Genomic DNA, 16575 nt, shown 5'->3' on the forward strand with positions numbered 1-16575 from the left:
GTGGTTTATTGGAGATAGGAGTCTCACGGTCTCTCCTGCCCAGGCTGGCTTTGAACCGCGCCCCACCACCCGGAGGTGCCCACGACCCACCGCTAGTTGCGCTCAGGCGGGAAACGCGCTCACCGACACCATCAGCGAAGCGCCCAAAATGGCGGACGTATCAAGCAGGCCTTGAGTCTCCCCCCGCCCTCCCTCTGGACGCCTCTTAGCCAATCACGGGCGTGTCCCCGCCCCCCAGCGAATGCTCATTGGCCTCTTTTCCCCGCCCCCCGCAACCTATTGGATCTTCCAGCGACTCTTTTGCCCCCACTCCAATAGGCTCTCAGGCCTTGTCAGTCAAGTGCGAGGAGGGCATTCTTTTCCCAGGGACTTGACTGATCCGGAACCTTTAGGACCCGGAGTCTGAGAAACAAACCAGAAACTGGGAGAAGGCTAGCTGGGTCTCCCTACGCCATAGCAACAACAGAGTCCCTTCTTGATGGATGCTTGGAACTACCAATTAGAGTGGCGAGTGCATTTTAAAACTAAGCTGAGCCAAACCAATCACGGCCCGGGACCCCGGGCCGCCAGGAAACCAATGGGGGCGCTGGGAAGGCGGCGGGCGGCGAGGCGCCGGCGGCGGGGGAACCGGCGGTGACGTGAGCCACATTACGCGGTGGGGCGGGAGTGTTCTCGAGCTGGGGAATTAGCTCAAGTGGTAGAGCGCTCGCTTAGCATGTGAGAGGTAGCGGGATCGATGCCCGCATTCTCCACGGGTGAATTTTACACTCGTTGGCCCGCTCGCGTTATCGTGGCTGCCGCGGAATCGGGGTCAGGCCGAGGGGGTGCTCCGGGGGTGCAGCCCCCGACCTGCCGGAGAGGTCCCGGAGGAAGCGTCCTTTTTTTGTTGTTTTGGAAGCTTCTTCCAAAATGCCGAACGCCCCCCCCCCCCGCCACACGGGGAGGGCCCGGAGCTCGGGACCCCGGACGGCCCCGGGACGCTGGGAGCAGAGGGGTCACCTGCCCCGAGAGCCGTGCGGCGGGGCCGGGGCAGGTCTGACGTCCCGCGTGGATCGTCCCCCCCCCAGCAGGTGACCAAGGTCACAGGCCGGGAGGGGACCCGGAGGACACGGGCCCCGGGGTGGACGCAGGCGAGGTGGGCGACCCCGCAGCCCAGTGACGGAATCACAGCGGGCACTTCCCAGGGCCCCCGCTCAGAGCAGGGGCGCCTGCGGGGAGGTCCGCGGCGGATCCCGCCGCCACGCTCGGTCCAGGCTCCTGGGGAAGGGGTCTAGGTGCTGGGCGGAACCTGCCAAGTGTGGCACCTTGCCAAGTTCAGCATTCACACTCTGAACCCCCGCCCTCTGACCTCTGCCAGGGTCCCAGCTGGCCTGAGCCTCGCCACTGGCAGGGAGAGTTGTGGACAGCTGGGAGCGCTGGCTCTCCGTCCCCCATGACGGTGGCCAGAAACGGTTCATCCAAGCTCAGAATGGTTTCTCCCCATTTTGCAGATGAGGTCACCGAGGCCCAGTGAGCACTGGAATGCTAAGGACTAGCCTTGGGTCTTCTGACTTCTCTGTGTGTGTGGCCCGTCCTCAGAGCCTAGATGCTGTCCCTGAGCTTTTCCACTGGCACTCTGCCACCTGAGCCGCAGCTTCATGTCTGGCTTTTTTCCAGGTCTTCTCAGCGAAGTTCAGCCACCGTCTAGTGCCTGGGGGACAGAGTGGGGGGGGCGGCAGGAGATGAGGGCAGATGGCCCAAATTGATCCTGCTGCTCAGAAGCCAGAGGCTTTGCCTAAGGCCACCCAGCTACTGGGGGACAGTCAGGGTGACATTAGGAAGAGGGACAGAAAGGCTGAGGACTGGGAGGGGTGGAGAGAGGTTGGGGCAGGAACTGGATGACAGAGCGAGGAATCGCAGCAGATAGGGGGAAGAGCCCGAGGCAGGTCCAGGAGGACTTGTCAGAAGTCAAGCCTCCGGCCAAGTCCTGCCATCTGTGCTGCCCACCCAGGAGGTACCAGCCTCCTGCAGATCCTGCATCCTTCTCTTCCTTCATCCTCAAAGGACTGCTGTCATGTTTCAGGCTCTCCCACTCCTGCCTCAGGTGGGCCCCAGACATGTGTGCTGTAATTACATACAAGGACGTAACACCTCGCCCAGAAAGAGTAGACCCCATAAGTGGCCAATTATGGTGAACTCCTATAGTCAAGGTAGAAGTCAGGAAGGTCTTTCTGGAGGAGGAGATGTCTAAACTCAACCCATGGGCCAAGTGAAGTCAGCCAATCCACAAGCAAGGAATGACTGACACAGATGCACCTCTGGTTCTGGAAACATCTAGATTTAGTGGGTTACCACCTTCTCCCTCTCCACCTAATCTTTTCGTAGTTGAATGTTTTTCAATCTGCCTACACTGTTTTTTTTTTTTAAATCATACACACATATTTTTCAAGTGTAGGCAGAAAAGAGAAGAGTTCAATGAAAGTCCCTATGCCCAGCACTACATAGACACTTTTTTTTCTTTTTTCTTTTCTTTTTTTTTTTTTGGGTCCGGTCGTGGGGCCTGAACTCTGGGCCTTGGCACTGTCCCTCAGCTCTTCAGCTCAAGGCTAGTGCTCTACCACTTGAGCCACAGCACCACTTCCGGCTTTTTTCTTTTTGCTTATGTGGTGCTGAGGAATCAAACCCTCAGGCATGCAAGGCAAGCGCTCTACCACTGAGCCACCTTCCCAGCCCCCATAGACACTTCTTAAACTAGCTAATGCTATCAAGTAAAGACTTTTGTTTCCTTAAAGGGACATTTTGGCAGGGAAGGTGGCTCAGTGGTAGAATGCTTGCCTAGCATACATGAAGCCCTGGTTTCGATTCCTCAATACCACATACATAGAAAAGGCCAGAAGGGGTGCTGTGGCTCAAGTGGTAGAGCACTAACCTTGAGCAAAAGCAGCTTAGGGACAGTGCCCAGGCCCTGAGTTCAAGCCCCAGGACTGACAAAAAATTAAAGAATTCAAATAATAATAATGATGACATTTTTAATTCATACATCCATTCAGTAGGAAAGATGAGCCTTGAATGAAGACACGTGTGTGTGTGTGTGTATGTGTCCCAGGGCTTGAGGGCTTGAGCACTGTCCCTGAGCTTGTGCTCAAGGCTAGCACTCTACTTGAACCTCAGCTCTACTTCTAGCTTTTGGGTGGTGAATTGGATACTGACTCTTGTCTTTCCTGCTGCAGTCCTCAGATCTCAGCCTCCTGAGTAGTTAGAATGACAGGCGAGAGCCACCACCATCCAGCACTTGAATGGAGACTTTAAATTGAAGACTTCCCTTTTGTGCTGATGGCAGAACTCATTTGGGGACTGAAGCATGCCCACCCACAGAGGACAAGCTCCAGAAGGGCTTGGGCTGGTGTCCAAGCTGGGGTGGGGCTCTGGGGGATCTGAGGGGTCCACCCACCTAATATGGAAATTCAACCCCTCTTCTAACCTACCTTCCTTCCTTCCCTTCTTTCTTTGATTGGTCGTGGGGCTTGAACTCTGGGCCTGAACGCTGTCCCTCAGCTCTTCAGCTCAAGGTGAGCGCTCTAGCACTTGAACCACAGCATTACTTCAAAAGTACAGCCATAAATGACCTACCTGGATCTCCCAGAATGCAAATAGCTTAAGTCCAGGTCTGTAGCCCAGCACTGGTTGCTCACGTCATAATCCAAGCTACTCAGGAGATAGATCCCAGGATCAAGGTTTGAAGCCAGCCAGGGGAGAAAAATCCATGGGACTCTATTTCCACTTAACCAACAAAAATATGGAACTGGAGGTGTGGCTCAAGTGTGGGGGGGGGCGTTGGTTGTGGGGCCTGAACTCTGGGCCTGGGCACTGTCCCTCAGCTCTTCAGCTCAAGGCTAGCGCTCTACCACCTGAGCCACAGCACCACTTCCGGATTTTTTCTGCTATGTGCTGCTGAGGAATAAAACCCAGGGATTCATGCATGCAAGGCAAGCGCTCTACCACTAAGTTACCTTCCCAGCCTCAAGTGTCAGCCTTTTAACAAACAAAGTCAAGTGAGAAAGTGAGGTCCTAAGTTCAAGCCCCAGGACCAGCACAAAACCAAAAATGCTGGGTCCGATGGCTCACACATGTCATCCTAGCCACTCAAGAGGCTGAGATCTGAGTATGGAGACTCAAAGCCAGCCTGGGCAGGAAAGTCTGAGAGACTCTTATCTCCAATGAACCAGCAAAAAGCTGGAGGTGGAGGTATGGCTTAAGTGGTAAAACACCAGCCTTGAGTGGAAAAAACTAAGGATCAGTGAACAGGCCCTGTGGGTGTACACACACACACACACACACACACACAGAGGACAGGACAGGACAGGGCATGCAGTACCTACTGAAGGCTGATACCGGCTTTACCACACAGGTGGTTTATGAGCAGGAAAGGGTACAGAGGGGAAAGCTGGCCTCCAGAGGGCACCCTAGCCTGACTCTGTCAGGGCAGCCCCAGAGTATGTGTGGGGGTGGGAAGGGGGAGGGGAGGGCCGGGCCCGGGAGGCGCTGGTGACTCAACCCTTCCCAGCCCATGCAGACCCAGCAGCCTGGCCACTCCTTCCCCACCCCTCGTGGTGTGGCTGGGCAGAACAAACTCAGGGTGCTCCCAGGGACCCCGAGATGCAGGCGAGGCGCATGCCTCAGTGAGCGCCTCACAGTGTGTCCCAGGCACAGCAGCTGATGGGCAGATCACCAGGCCCAGCCGGCCTGGCAGAGGTGCGGGTGCCCAGCTCAGGAGGTCCACAGAGATGACCCTCACCGTGGCAGCGGCCAGCAGGCTCGGAGCCACCCCAGCGCCTCTGAACGGGTCTGGCAGGAGCAAGTGGCAAAACCAACCAACCAACCACAAGGTGTCTCCCCCATGCAGGGGACTGAGGGCGGCCACGGCAGAGGGTGACTCAAGACGGTGCCTGTGGGCGATGTGGCCCCTGGGGACCTGGCAGAGGGACACAGAGGGGACACGCACACGGTGGCCGCCCAGGAGTCAGGTTTTGTTCGCAACGTGAATGCACACAGGGCACAAAAGAATGGCAGTTAGGTTTTTAAAAAAGAGAGGTTTATAAATATTTTTCTCCACTGTACAAAGCTCTCTCCGCCGCCCACCCCCAACACTGCTCACATGGCTCATGTGTGTGTTTTTAAATCCCAATTATATTTATTTTTTAATCATAAAATATATTTTTTCTTTGTTCATATTTAAAAATATTTACAGGGGCGCAGCGAGGCCGGTGGGCCAGCAGAGGTCAGGATGAGTCGGTGCAGGGGGACGGCGGGGGTGGGAAGAGGTGACAGTAGCTCCGCTCCGTGGCGGGGGAGGGCGGGCAGCTGTCCTCGGCGGACAGGTACTGGCTGTGCGGCGTGGGTGGGGGTGGGTAGGGGTCTGAGTCTGAGTTCAAGTCCAGGTAGTACTTGCTGGCCTTCCAGCGGCTGGCACTGTAATCGCTGTCACACACGTCCGTGCTGCAGGGGGTGGTAGGGGGTGCCATGCCTCGAATGACGTAGGGCCTGCAGGGGGTGGAGGAAGTGCTTGGAGGAAGCCGGGCCATGCACTGTGGCCCTGGAGGTTGCTTGCTTCCTTAGCAAGCTCTAGAGACATCTCACCTTCTCTTGGCCCCATTACCCCCACATCAGCAGTGGGGGGGGGCTTATACCACCCCCAACCAGCAGGTCCTGGCAAGGGCTGAGCCCCAGGCAGTGGCTGCCTTTCCAGTATACAGACCTTGCCTGGGTGAGCTCAGGCAGCAGGGTTCCTAGCGCAGTGCTTCCGTTTCTCACTGATACCCAGGAGGGAGTGGAACGGCCCCATTCTTTAAGAGATACTGCAGGGAGGCTACTAGAACAGTCAGTGCACGCCGGAAGGAAGTGGCCGGCCACTGCTGGCCACCAGATTACTCCTGTGGCTGTGGGAGGCTGCACAGGCCCACCTTGAATTAAAGCTATCTAACCCTGGAGCTGTCCCCTGGCCTCCTAGAAACTGTCGGGCAGTGCAGCCCGAGTCCAGGGTGGTGACTGCATCCCAACAGGGAGGGTCCCACGCGGGCACAGCGGCCACACCTGCCTCCTGGGCCTGGCCACTGCAGGTGGAAGGGAAGCCAGATGTCTTACCAAGGTGGGACCCCAGAACCAAGGCACCAAGTGTGAGAGGACACTGGGCCTGGCATGGATGATTCTGGAGACAGGGACAGACAGGGCTTGCTGTGACAGCCAAAGGTGGGCAGGAGAGGCTGGAGGTGATGCCACAACAGAAGGAAGCCACTGCAGGTCCCTGAGCAAGAGGTGATCCCATAGAGGGGGGGGACGGGGGGGGGGAGAAAGGGGCAGGCAAAGCCTGAAGCTGCAGTTCATAGAAAGCACCACTAGATGGCAGCCAGCACCACCTCAGGGGGAGGGGGCGCGTTGGGTCTTACCTGTATGGTCTGGTGGTGGCAGGAATGTTTGAAGAGTAGAACGTGTCCATGTTGTACAGGGAGGGGTCTGTGGCCGGGGATGGCGGCGGGTTCAGGATCTGAAGGCAGAAAGCAGGGGTCACTCCAGTCCCTCCACCTGTCTGACTACCCGGAGATTTAAATACAGGACAGGGGGCTCTGTCCTGGATGCATATTTCCCAGGCCCCTCCAGAGCCAGGCGGCTAGGGGAGCGAGGTGAGGCAGCGGCATCTACCCGGAGGTCAAAGGGTTGGAAGCATGGGAAGCAGAGGTGCCCCGCTCAGGAGCCTTGCCTCTCCCTGCTAGGCAGGACTTCATGAAGCCCTGGACTCCTGCCCCAGCCCCCTACAGCCATCCTATAAAGACACAGCCAGAGGGAGTGGTCAGAGAGCAGCCTTCCATGCCTAAGAGACCCTTGGAAGGTTCTATTTGATCATCTCACCTCCCTGGGCCTCTGCTTCCCCATCTCTACATGTGACCAAGACCCATTTCCAAGCTGCTCAGCCATTACCGTCAGTTCTCTTCCTTTACAAGTGGCACCTCCCTGCCCCTCGGTCTGGGGAAGGCCCCTGTAACCCTAAAAGCCAGCATGGAAATTCATGGGAGTCAACCCCTAACGTGGCGGGCGTGACACTGGAGGGATGGGAGCTAAAAGGAGCCCCTGCCACAGCACACACCCAGGCCGTGGTACAGCCTATCAACCTGACGGACCTGCCTCTCTTTTTATTTATTTTTTATTTTTATTTATTTTTTTGGTTGGTTGTGGGGCTTGAACTCGGCCTGGGCGCTGTCCCTCAGCTCTTCAGCTCAAGGCGAGCGCTCTACCTCTTGAGCTACAGCGCCACTTCCGGTTTTCTGGTGGTTTATTGGAGATAGGAGTCTCACGGTCTCTCCTGCCCAGGCTGGCTTTGAACCGCAATCCTCAGATCTCAGCCTCCTGAGTAGCTAGGATTACAGGCGTGAGCCACCAGCGCCCAGCTTATTTTTTATTTTTTTTGGTTGGTCGTGGGGCCTGAACTCTGGGCCTGGGCGCTGTCCCTCAGCTCTTCAGCTCAAGGTTAGCGCTCTACCACTTGAGCCACAGTGCCACTTCTGGCTTTTTCTGTTTATGTGGTACTGAGGAATCGAACCTAGGGCCTCATGCTTGCCAGGCAAGCGCTCTACCGCGGAGCCACCTTCCCCGCCCCCAGACCTGCCTCTCTTTTTGTCCCCCTCCCAAGGCAGCCTCTGACATCTGCCAACCCCTTCTGGGGCTGGGCATAGGTGCCACAACTCCAGGAGATGTTGTTGAGATGCCTTTCCTAACACCATGACAGCATTCTGGCACACTCCGCCAGTGCAGCACAGCACCGACTCCTTGGCTGCCTGGGAGCCCCGCCTACGCCCTCTGCAAACAGGCCGGGGTGCGGGGTGCGGGGTGCGGCCGCCCTCGCTCCGCTCTTCCTGCCTCACTGCTTCCAGTCGCGGGGCCCAGGTGTCCCATTCCTCTTAGGAGGGTAACACAAGGAACTTTCTCTCCTTAAATGACCTCGTGGTTTCCCCCTCCTGACTGCACCCGTGACTATTAAGTCAGCTGAATCTCCAGTAAAGAAAATGGGGTTCCTGCCTCACTCACTATATCCAATTTCATGGGAGAAAAACCCAAACCTTCAATATGAAACCCCAGGTCAAGGGGAAATACGACAGAATGGGGCGAGAACTGTGCTTCATGTTCAGAGGGAAAGCTTTTTGAGGACACCCCAAAAGTTCTTAGTTGGCATAAAAGAAAAGATGGAGCCGGGCATGGTGGCTCACGCCTGTCAGCCTAGCTATTCAGGAGGCAGAGAAAGGAAGCTCACAGCTCAAGTTTACAAGACTCCAATACTCCCGTCCCGAAACAGTGTGACCCAGAAGAACCTGGCACGGTTCAGAGCAAAAGGCGGCATCAAAGCGACACTTCGGAGACTCTCTCCCCCTCTTTCTCTCCCTCTCTTTCTCCTTCTCTCTCTCCCTCTCTTTCTCTCTCCCTCTCCCTCTCTCCCCCCTCCCTCTCCCTCTCTCTCTGGGGCCTGAACTCAGGTCCCTGAGCTCCCTTGAGGTTCTCAGTGGGAGGTGAAAGCGCTCCGTAGAGACTCTACTGTAGAGGGCTCTATCTGAAGCTGGAGGAGCCAGGCCTTAGTCAAGGGGATGAGAGGCGGGAGTGGGGGGAGGGTTGATGCCACTAGCTGGTTATGTGGGGACCGAGAAGAAAGGGGATAGTCTGAACTCTAGCTGAACTCTGTATTTCCCGTGCCCCTAAAAATAGCTTCTAGAAATTTCAGTTCCTGTCCTGCTACCCAGAGATAAAAACCTCCAAGTCCCCTCCACCCGAGCCTGCCACGGAGGTCAGGGGCGATAAGGGGATGGATAAGAGATGTGCAGAGCAACCTGACAGGGTGGGGCTGGCTGGAGGGACCCAGGGCGAGCTCAAGGGCTGTGGTCAAGAGTCTAAGCTGCAGGAAGGACGGGGTTCGAGCACCCCGAGCTGTGCCGTCAGCCAGCCAGTGCGCAGTTCCCGGGCAGCACTGTGTCTGGGTGGTTTTGTGGTCAACCGCAGCCCAGAAATGCTAGCGTTGGTCTGGACGCTCTCAGGAGACAGAGCACATTCACGGGCTCGCTGCAGGACACTGTCCTCGCTGCTCTGGCTCCGCGCTGCTGGTTAACCTCTCACGGCACCTGGGGTGGAGAGCTAACCTGTACTGTGAGTCTGTGCACAGGCAGAGCCAGCGCGTCGCTGTGTTTGGTGCCTGTGTGGTTCAGGCATCCTGGGTTCCTGGGACTTGGCAGAAGATGGATCCCCCGGGGGAGGGGCAGTGGGGTTGCTGTACCCAGATTCACGTAATACAGCGAGGACACCCGGGGGCTGGGCTCTTTCACACTGAGAGACGGGGTTCCCACAGCCAGCCTTGGGGGCTCCCTCGGGGGACCCAGGAGCGTCCCTCACTCGCTAATCCTTTTACTGTAGCATGTGGCGGGGTGACCCTTGCAGGCTCACGTCACAGATTGTGGACACAAAGATTGCAGTGTGGCTTGTCTGTCCTATGGGATACAGATTCTTCTTCAGCAAATCTGCACGGCCAGGGTGGGGGTTCAGAGTGGTCCTGGGGGGCAGGGAGGGGAGCTTGCGAAGGCCAGGCAGGCCAGGAGGGCAGCGGTGAGGGGGCGTGGCTGCAGAGCAGGCCCACCGTGTGGAACAGGAGACCACCCTGACCACAAGACATCCCCGGAGGTGGGGCTGGGTGAACACGTCCACGTGCATTCCTGACCAGCACCGTGCAGGACTGCCCTTTACCTGCACAGAAGGTAATGCGCCGATGAGCCACCCAGAAGTGCGTGTGAGGAGGGAAACTATCATCTTTCCATGAGCTGAGGGGACATTGAGCAGAGACACCCAAGCAACCCGACCCACTCACCCACCCTCCTGGGCCTTACAGCCCCGCTCACCGGTGGGTACAGCGTGGCCTTCGTGCTGGATGAGCTGCTGGACGAGGCCCCGGTCACGTGGTTCCGGTCATAGAGGGACATGCCCCCCCGGCCCCCCACCAGGCTCACGGAGCTCATCATGGACTTGCTGCAGGAAATGCCTGGGGGGGGTGGGGATGGGAAGGACAGATGGGTGTGCACGTCAGCCTGGGTGTCAGACCTGTCCCCTCCTGCTGGCCTCTCTGACCACAGCCAATAGGAGCTTCGGATACGCAGCACCTTCCCTGAGGATTCGACCAGTGCAGGGCCTCAGAGCACACCGGGCTCCAGCAGGGGCCCGTCTCCGGGAAGTCCTGGCACAGTGGCGCAGGCTGGCACTGCCGTGGCTTCCAGGAGGCCCTGGGCCACACTGGCGTCCGGACACCAGGGCCCCAGCAGACCCTCAGCCAGAGGCAGGCCCAGGGAGGAAAACCGGACAGGAGAGAGGAGCCGAGGGTCGGGCAGCCCTGGGGAAAGAGAATACCCACAGGGCACAGCACCAGCTGACCCCAGCTTGGGGTGGACAGAAAGGATATAAAGCCCAAGGACAATGTGCAACTTTGTGGGGCCCCCCCGGCCCCGGATCCTGACAGCCTGCACCCCTGTGTAAGGGACGCGTCAGCTGGCAGGGGCGCCCCAGTGCTTGGCTCTGATGACTAGCAGGCCCTCCAAAGTCGTGGCCCCTCACCTGTGAAGGGGCCGTGCTGGGAGCCTCCCGGAGCTATGAAGTTGAGGGGCACGTGGGGGGTTCCACTGACGTACTCGTGCGGGAAGGGCCCGTTGGCGCCGGCGTAGCGCTGGCACACCACCCGCTGGCACACAAAATAGACCCCTCCCAGGACAAAGATGGAGAGCAGGATGCCGATGACCGGCCCAATGGCGCTGCTGTGGGCTGGGATGTCGTCGGACGATGGCTTGGTGATTTCTGAGGACAGGAAGAAGGGACAGCCAACGTTGACCCCAAAGGAATGGCCTTCCTGTGGGGCAACGCTGTGTGCCCACAGGGGGGAGGGGGCGGGGGAGAGGAGACAGGAGGGGCCCGGGATGGCACCAGCCCCAGGACCGGCTGGCTGGCCTGTCTTCCTTCCCTACAGCCAGTCCAGGTGCCCCAGGCCCTTGCAGGCCAGTCTCCTGGGCTGGCCACACGTGGTGTACTGAGCTCTGGCTGGAAGGCCCAGAGCTGGGGATGAGATGCTGCCCACCAGGCTGTTCCGGCACCAAGGTCCCCAGAGTGCGGAGGACGTGCCCAGGCTCCAGACTCAGCTGGCAAAAGCACTTCACATCCCGGGGCAATGATCCCAAGGGGACCAAATGCAGCCCTCCCAGAGGCCCAGCCAGAAGGAATGTGAGGACAACTGCCAGCCGGGTCATGCCCCGACCCTGGGGCCCGCTGGCCGACAGTGGACCCAAGCAGAGCCTCTGCCAGACAGGGAGCCTGCCGGGCACAGGGGCGGGACACACCGGCAGCCCCTAGCTCTACCTGGCCCCATGCCCCAGAGGGCATGAAGGTGTCAGAGGGCTCGGCGAGCCCCTCGGGGCCTCCTCCCCACACCGGGCTGTCCCTCTCCCAGCTCTCGGCCCAGTCCCTGTTCAGCCCATGCAGGGGCCAGGATCCCATACAGAGCCACACACGACCACTTCCTGCCTGAACTCGGTTCCTTCAGGACCGGTCGGTCCCCTGACTGCCCTGGCCATCTGCCCACTAGTCCCGGACCCTTTAACACACAGGCCTGGTCACTCAGGGTCACCAGCGCAGAGTAGTGTGTGTATGTGTGCACACGGGCACGGATCTCCCTCCTCAGGAAGTCAGCCCTGGAAATCCTGCTGCAGAGCAGGGCCAAGGTCAAACTCACCAGCTCTCCGCCCACCACAGGCCCCGCCCCCCTGGGCTTTTCCTCCACCTGACCCAGACCCCAGCCCTGCCCACAGCCAGCTCACCGCACATGAGCTCATCGGAGCCGTCCACACAGTCGGGGAAGGAGTCGCACTGTTGCTTGATGAGGACACACTGGCCGCTGGCACAGCGGAACTGGTTGGGCAGGCAGACAGCTGCAAGGAGGGTGAGGTTTAGAGAGGCCAGAGGGCAGCCAGTCCCCGCGCCCTGCCCCACCCCCAGCCCTCATCCAAGACCCCGTCACAGAGGACCAAACAGGCTCCAAAAAAAGGGACAGCTTTTCCCAGGATTTGCCCAGGAGTGGCCACAGCAAACCTAGGTCCCCGTCCCTGAGGCCTGCCAGAGGTGGGGTGGGCAAGAAGCCCCGCCATTCTCTGGGGAGGTGTGTCTGGCACCGATCCTGGCACAGGTTTGTACAAAGCCAGGACAGCCAGCCCTGACCCCAAGGCCCCCAGGTTCCGGGGAAGGAGAGGTGGCAAGAGGAGCTGCCAGGAGAGAGGATCCTCCCTCCCCGCTCCTCGCCCAGAGCAACTGGGGGCTAGAAGGGGTGACCTGCAGGACTCTGCTGGTCAGGGTGGGCCCAGGTGGGTAGCCTGGGTTTAACTGCTTGGTGGAGCTCAGCACTGCCTTTTACGATGGGGGCCTTGGACGCCCCTGGCTTACTACTGGTGTTACCTTGGGATTCTGCAACATCGCCAGCCCCATGTGCACAGGTAGGGCAGAGTCTCAGTCTGACCGACAACCACTCCCCTGGCTGTTGGGGCGGCTGGGGTCAGACTGCAGCACTTTGCATGGCAGACCTAAACCCAGCTCCAGTCCCTACTGGTGGGAGGCCTGGGCAGCGGCGGCGTGAGGGTGGCGGCCTGGGGGGGGGAGGGGGAAGGTGGCGGGGCCGGGAGAGGCCGCGGCTCACCATCGCAGTCGGCCTCGTCCGAGCGGTCCTGGCAGTCGGCCTCGCCGTCGCAGCGCAGGCGCACGTCCACACACTGGCCGCGCGCGCAGGGAAACTGGGCAGCCGAGCACACCGGGCAGCCCTCCTCATCGCTCTGGTCATCGCACTCGGGAAAGCCGTCGCAGCGCCAGGCCCCGGGGATGCAGTCAATCTCCCCCGTGGCACACGCAAACTGGTCGGGGGAGCAGGTGGGAGGCTCTGTGGGAGGGACGGAGGAATGTCACGCAGGGGAGGCAGGGCACGCTGCCCAGCGCATCCCCTCTGCCTTCCTGACCTCAGGTGCTGCACCGGAGCGCGGTAAGGCCGTTTTCAGGGGCATCCTGGCCTTCACGGCCATCACCCCACCACAGCCTAGCCACACCCGATTAACCAAGGCACCACTGGGACAGGAGGGCCAAGAAGAGGGCAGCTGGCACCCACACAGGAGAAAAGGCCAAGGAGCCCTGGAGTGGTGCAGCCTGTCCCAGCGAAGGCGGCCCCCAGGGAGGCCCCCATGAGGTGGAGGCAGTGGGAATTCCTCTCCACCTCAGGGGCCCTCACTGTGAAGAATGTGTCATCGTCTCTGTGGCCTGGAACAGCAGTCCAGCTTTCTCTGTTACCTTACCCAGCTCTGCTTCCCACCTCCTCCCGGCTTCTCAGCACAGACATGGCCCCGGGCCCTGCTGGCACTACACCCACCCGGTCAATGCCACCTCTCAATCACAGCAGAACCTACCCAGAAGGCTCCCCAAGGGACCCCTGTTTAGAGAGCACCCTGGACCCAATAGAGACACCTCCTGGCCAAGGAAAGACAGGCCAGCGTCAGCAGGTGCCTGTGTAGCAGCTTGTGGCCGGGCACCACACCTGAGCTCTGCCCCCACAGGCTCCGCGCCCACCTCAGTTGGCACCACTGACCCCCAGTCAGGAAGGAGGCCCTGCCCTCTCCAGGAAATGGAAACGGGATTCTTTTCTTGTTATTATTAGTGGTGGTGGTGGTTTGTTTTTGCCTTGGGATTGTTTTTCAAGGGGAGTAAAGGGGGGCACAGAAGGGGAGGGAGGCAGGGTGAACAATCACAATCACGCCACTCGGCCGCCGCTATGAGGAAAGTGACCTGTGGAACTTGTGGGCAAGGCGGGGAGGGGGAAGTGGGGAAAGCAAAGGAAGGGGTGGCATTGTCCAAGACCAGAAATGTGCTCACTTAGGAAACGGCAGCCTCTCTGCACAAAACCTGACGAACAGCAAAAACAGTATATTTAAAAATCAAAAGAGGGCCCTGCCCTGCCCTGCCAGAGCAGCAGCCGGGGCTGGAGGGCAGGGGCAGGGCGGGGCAGAGCCAGACAGGCTGGGGCTGGACCCCAGTGTCCTCAGCTGCTAAGATCCCTGGGGAACTGGAGGCCACCCAAAGCCTCGGTTTCCTCATCCCGCAGAAGACACCCTAAGGAATTAGACCTGGATGGCGGGAGGGGCAGGGTTCCCCGGAGGGGGTGGACCCCCGAGAGCCATGAAACTTCAACTAAGTCACTCTTTCAGAAGGCTGGTTGATCCCTTTCAGAAGAAAAGTTCCTGACAGAAGTTAGTGGAGAATCCTGGTGAAGAGGCAGTTTTGGAGAACTGGACCAACTAATGAAAGGCATGTTATGTTACCCAAGGACATACCCACACTTGTCCCTAAAATGCATTTGACATCTGAATCTGCATGGAGGAATCTTGGTGTTCAACAGAGTCATGATATGATCCGTGAACTAGAACCTCACAGCTCACTACCAAACAAGCCGAGGAAATGAAGCTGGAGGACCACTTCCAACTTGGGGTCTCACATAGCTGTCCTTCCTAACGCCTTTCTTCTCTTAGCATGATCAGCTGCCACAGGCTCAGCTGAGGGGGTCTCAGAAGTCAGGTGTGCTCTACTTGGCAGAGGGAGGAAGCGACTGTGTCTATCAAAGATTGTGTAAAGCTGCTATTTTATTTTTCCCTACTGGGTGACTCGTGGATTTATCTCTCAACGTATTGGAAATTTTACAGTGTATTCAAGAAATCTGTTCCATGTTTCAAGACTTGATTAAAAAGGAAGTTTTTATATTCTTTAAGAAAAAAATAGAGGGGGCTGGAAAGATGGCTCAGTGGTAGAATGCTTGCCTCGCATGCATGAGGCCCTCAGCATAGGCAGAAAAAGCCAGAAGTGGCCCTGTGGCTGAGGGAAAGTGCCCAGGCCCAGAATTCAGGCCCTCCAACCACAAAAAAAAAAAAGCGGGCGCTGATGGCTCACACCTATAATCCTAGCTACTCAAGAGGCTGAGATCTGAGGATCGCAATTCAAAGCCAGCCTGGGCAGGAAAGTCCGTGAGACTCTGATCTCCAATGAACCATCAGAAAACCAGAAGTGGCGCTGTAGCTCAAGTGGTAGAGTGCTAGCCTTGAGCTGAAGAGCTGAGGGGCAGCGCCCAGGCCCAGAGTTCAAGCCCAGAGTTCACACACACACACACACACAAAAAGAAAGATGCTCGGGGCCACTCTATGCCACAGGGTCCGACCCGAGGAGTGACTTAGACTGTGGGGACCAGCTGGGGACACCCAGGGCAGGGCTCACACAGGAGTGTTGGCTGTGTGACCCTAACACTGACACCATGGACTTCACAGGGACCTGTCAAGGACGTGGCCGCAGAAGACTTTATGTATGTACAACAAGCACACACATGTCAGCAGCGGGACGGGGTCTCGGGGGTCCGAGGGAGATGGACAGAAGGTCACGGAGTGGTGTGTGGAGGGGCCCGGGGCTGGGCAGTGAGGGGCTGTCCATGGTCCCTGTTCCTCACTAGGCCACCTGAGTACCTGTGGGACATGAACAGACTGAGCCCCAGATCTGCATGAACCCCGGGTAGAACTTAATGACCAGCCTGGAAACTCAGGAGGGGGCAGTCACAAAGTTTCCCTCTGCTCACGGACAGAGTCACTGGGCACTGAAGAAACCTCAATGGAGAAAGCTCTAGAGGGACAGGCCGTGAGGAGGACATGGAGCCCTGAGGAGGACACGGAGGCGTGAGTGCCTATTGGCTGAGCCGCTGGGCTGTGGCGTCTCTCCAGGTAAAGACCAAGCACAGGTGTCACTCACAAGCAGGGCTGGGGTCTATGGTTGCTGTAGGGCGAGGGCATAAAGCCAGAGCCCCAAAGCTCACAGACTAGAGGCAAAAGGAGCGCAGCATGGAGCTGGCTACCGGGGGGACCCAAGAGCCAAGAAGCCCTGTGGGCCTGTTCATGGCGACCCGCTGGTCACGGCGGCCATCCTCTATGACATCGCTCACCGGGCACTCCCGTGTGGCAGGTACCAGGACCACAGGGAAGGCTCTGCTGCTCCTACAACAACCTCCCAGGTGAGTGCGCTCAATTTCATAGAGGAAGAAGTAAAGACTCAGAGAGGGCAAGTGACCAGCTGGGAAGTCAGAGCCTGAATCCAGGTCCTCTGACCCTGGTTTTTTTTTTTTTTTGGGTGTGTGTGTGTGTTGTTTTTGTTTTTCTTCAAGCCCCATCCTGGGGCTTGCACTAAAGACCTGGGAGCTATCCCTGAGTTTCAGTATTTAAGGTTAGCACTCTACCACTTCTTGAGCCACAGCTCCACCTCTGGCTTTTTGGTTTGTTTGTTTGTTTGGGGGGTGTCATAACTGAAGATAAAGAGTATCACGGATTTTCCCACTCAGGTTGGCTTCAAACTGCAAGCCTCAAATCTCAGCCTCCTGAGTAGGTCGGATTCCAGCTGTGAGCCACTAGCATGGAGCTCTGACCCTGTTTCAATTACCTACCACCATCATCACCAGGTGCCCCACAGGAAGAAGAG

The 16575-nt window shown here is 58.3% G+C and overlaps 2 protein-coding genes and 1 non-coding gene across 9 annotated transcripts in view; 1 reads left to right on the top strand and 2 right to left on the bottom strand.

The window, feature by feature from the left end:
- Ppp6r3 (protein phosphatase 6, regulatory subunit 3) overlaps nt 1-178 on the bottom strand; it is a 115009-nt gene extending 114831 nt beyond the window's left edge. For all 7 annotated transcript variants that reach the window (XM_013021063.1, XM_013021061.1, XM_013021060.1 and 4 more), the window contains exon 1: nt 91-178. The gene's annotated coding sequence lies outside the window, so the exon portion shown is untranslated. The remainder of the gene's footprint in view (nt 1-90) is intronic.
- Nucleotides 179-679: 501 nt separating this feature from the next.
- On the top strand, nt 680-752 carry Trnaa-agc. The gene has a single exon. It is a non-coding gene; the product is annotated as a tRNA-Ala (tRNA).
- A 4303-nt stretch (nt 753-5055) lies between these two features.
- Lrp5 (low density lipoprotein receptor-related protein 5) overlaps nt 5056-16575 on the bottom strand; it is a 63384-nt gene continuing 51864 nt past the window's right edge. The window contains exons 17-22 of the mRNA XM_013021151.1: nt 12728-12964; nt 11859-11969; nt 10609-10845; nt 9903-10042; nt 6423-6520; nt 5056-5520 (exon numbers count right to left, since the gene is read on the bottom strand). Of these exons, the coding sequence (XP_012876605.1) occupies nt 5259-5520; nt 6423-6520; nt 9903-10042; nt 10609-10845; nt 11859-11969; nt 12728-12964 (1085 nt within the window). The 3' untranslated portion in view covers nt 5056-5258. The remainder of the gene's footprint in view (nt 5521-6422; nt 6521-9902; nt 10043-10608; nt 10846-11858; nt 11970-12727; nt 12965-16575) is intronic.

Source organism: Dipodomys ordii, unplaced genomic scaffold (genome assembly GCF_000151885.1).
Source record: "Dipodomys ordii isolate 6190 unplaced genomic scaffold, Dord_2.0 Scaffold54, whole genome shotgun sequence".
Classification (NCBI taxonomy): Eukaryota; Metazoa; Chordata; class Mammalia; order Rodentia; family Heteromyidae; genus Dipodomys; species Dipodomys ordii.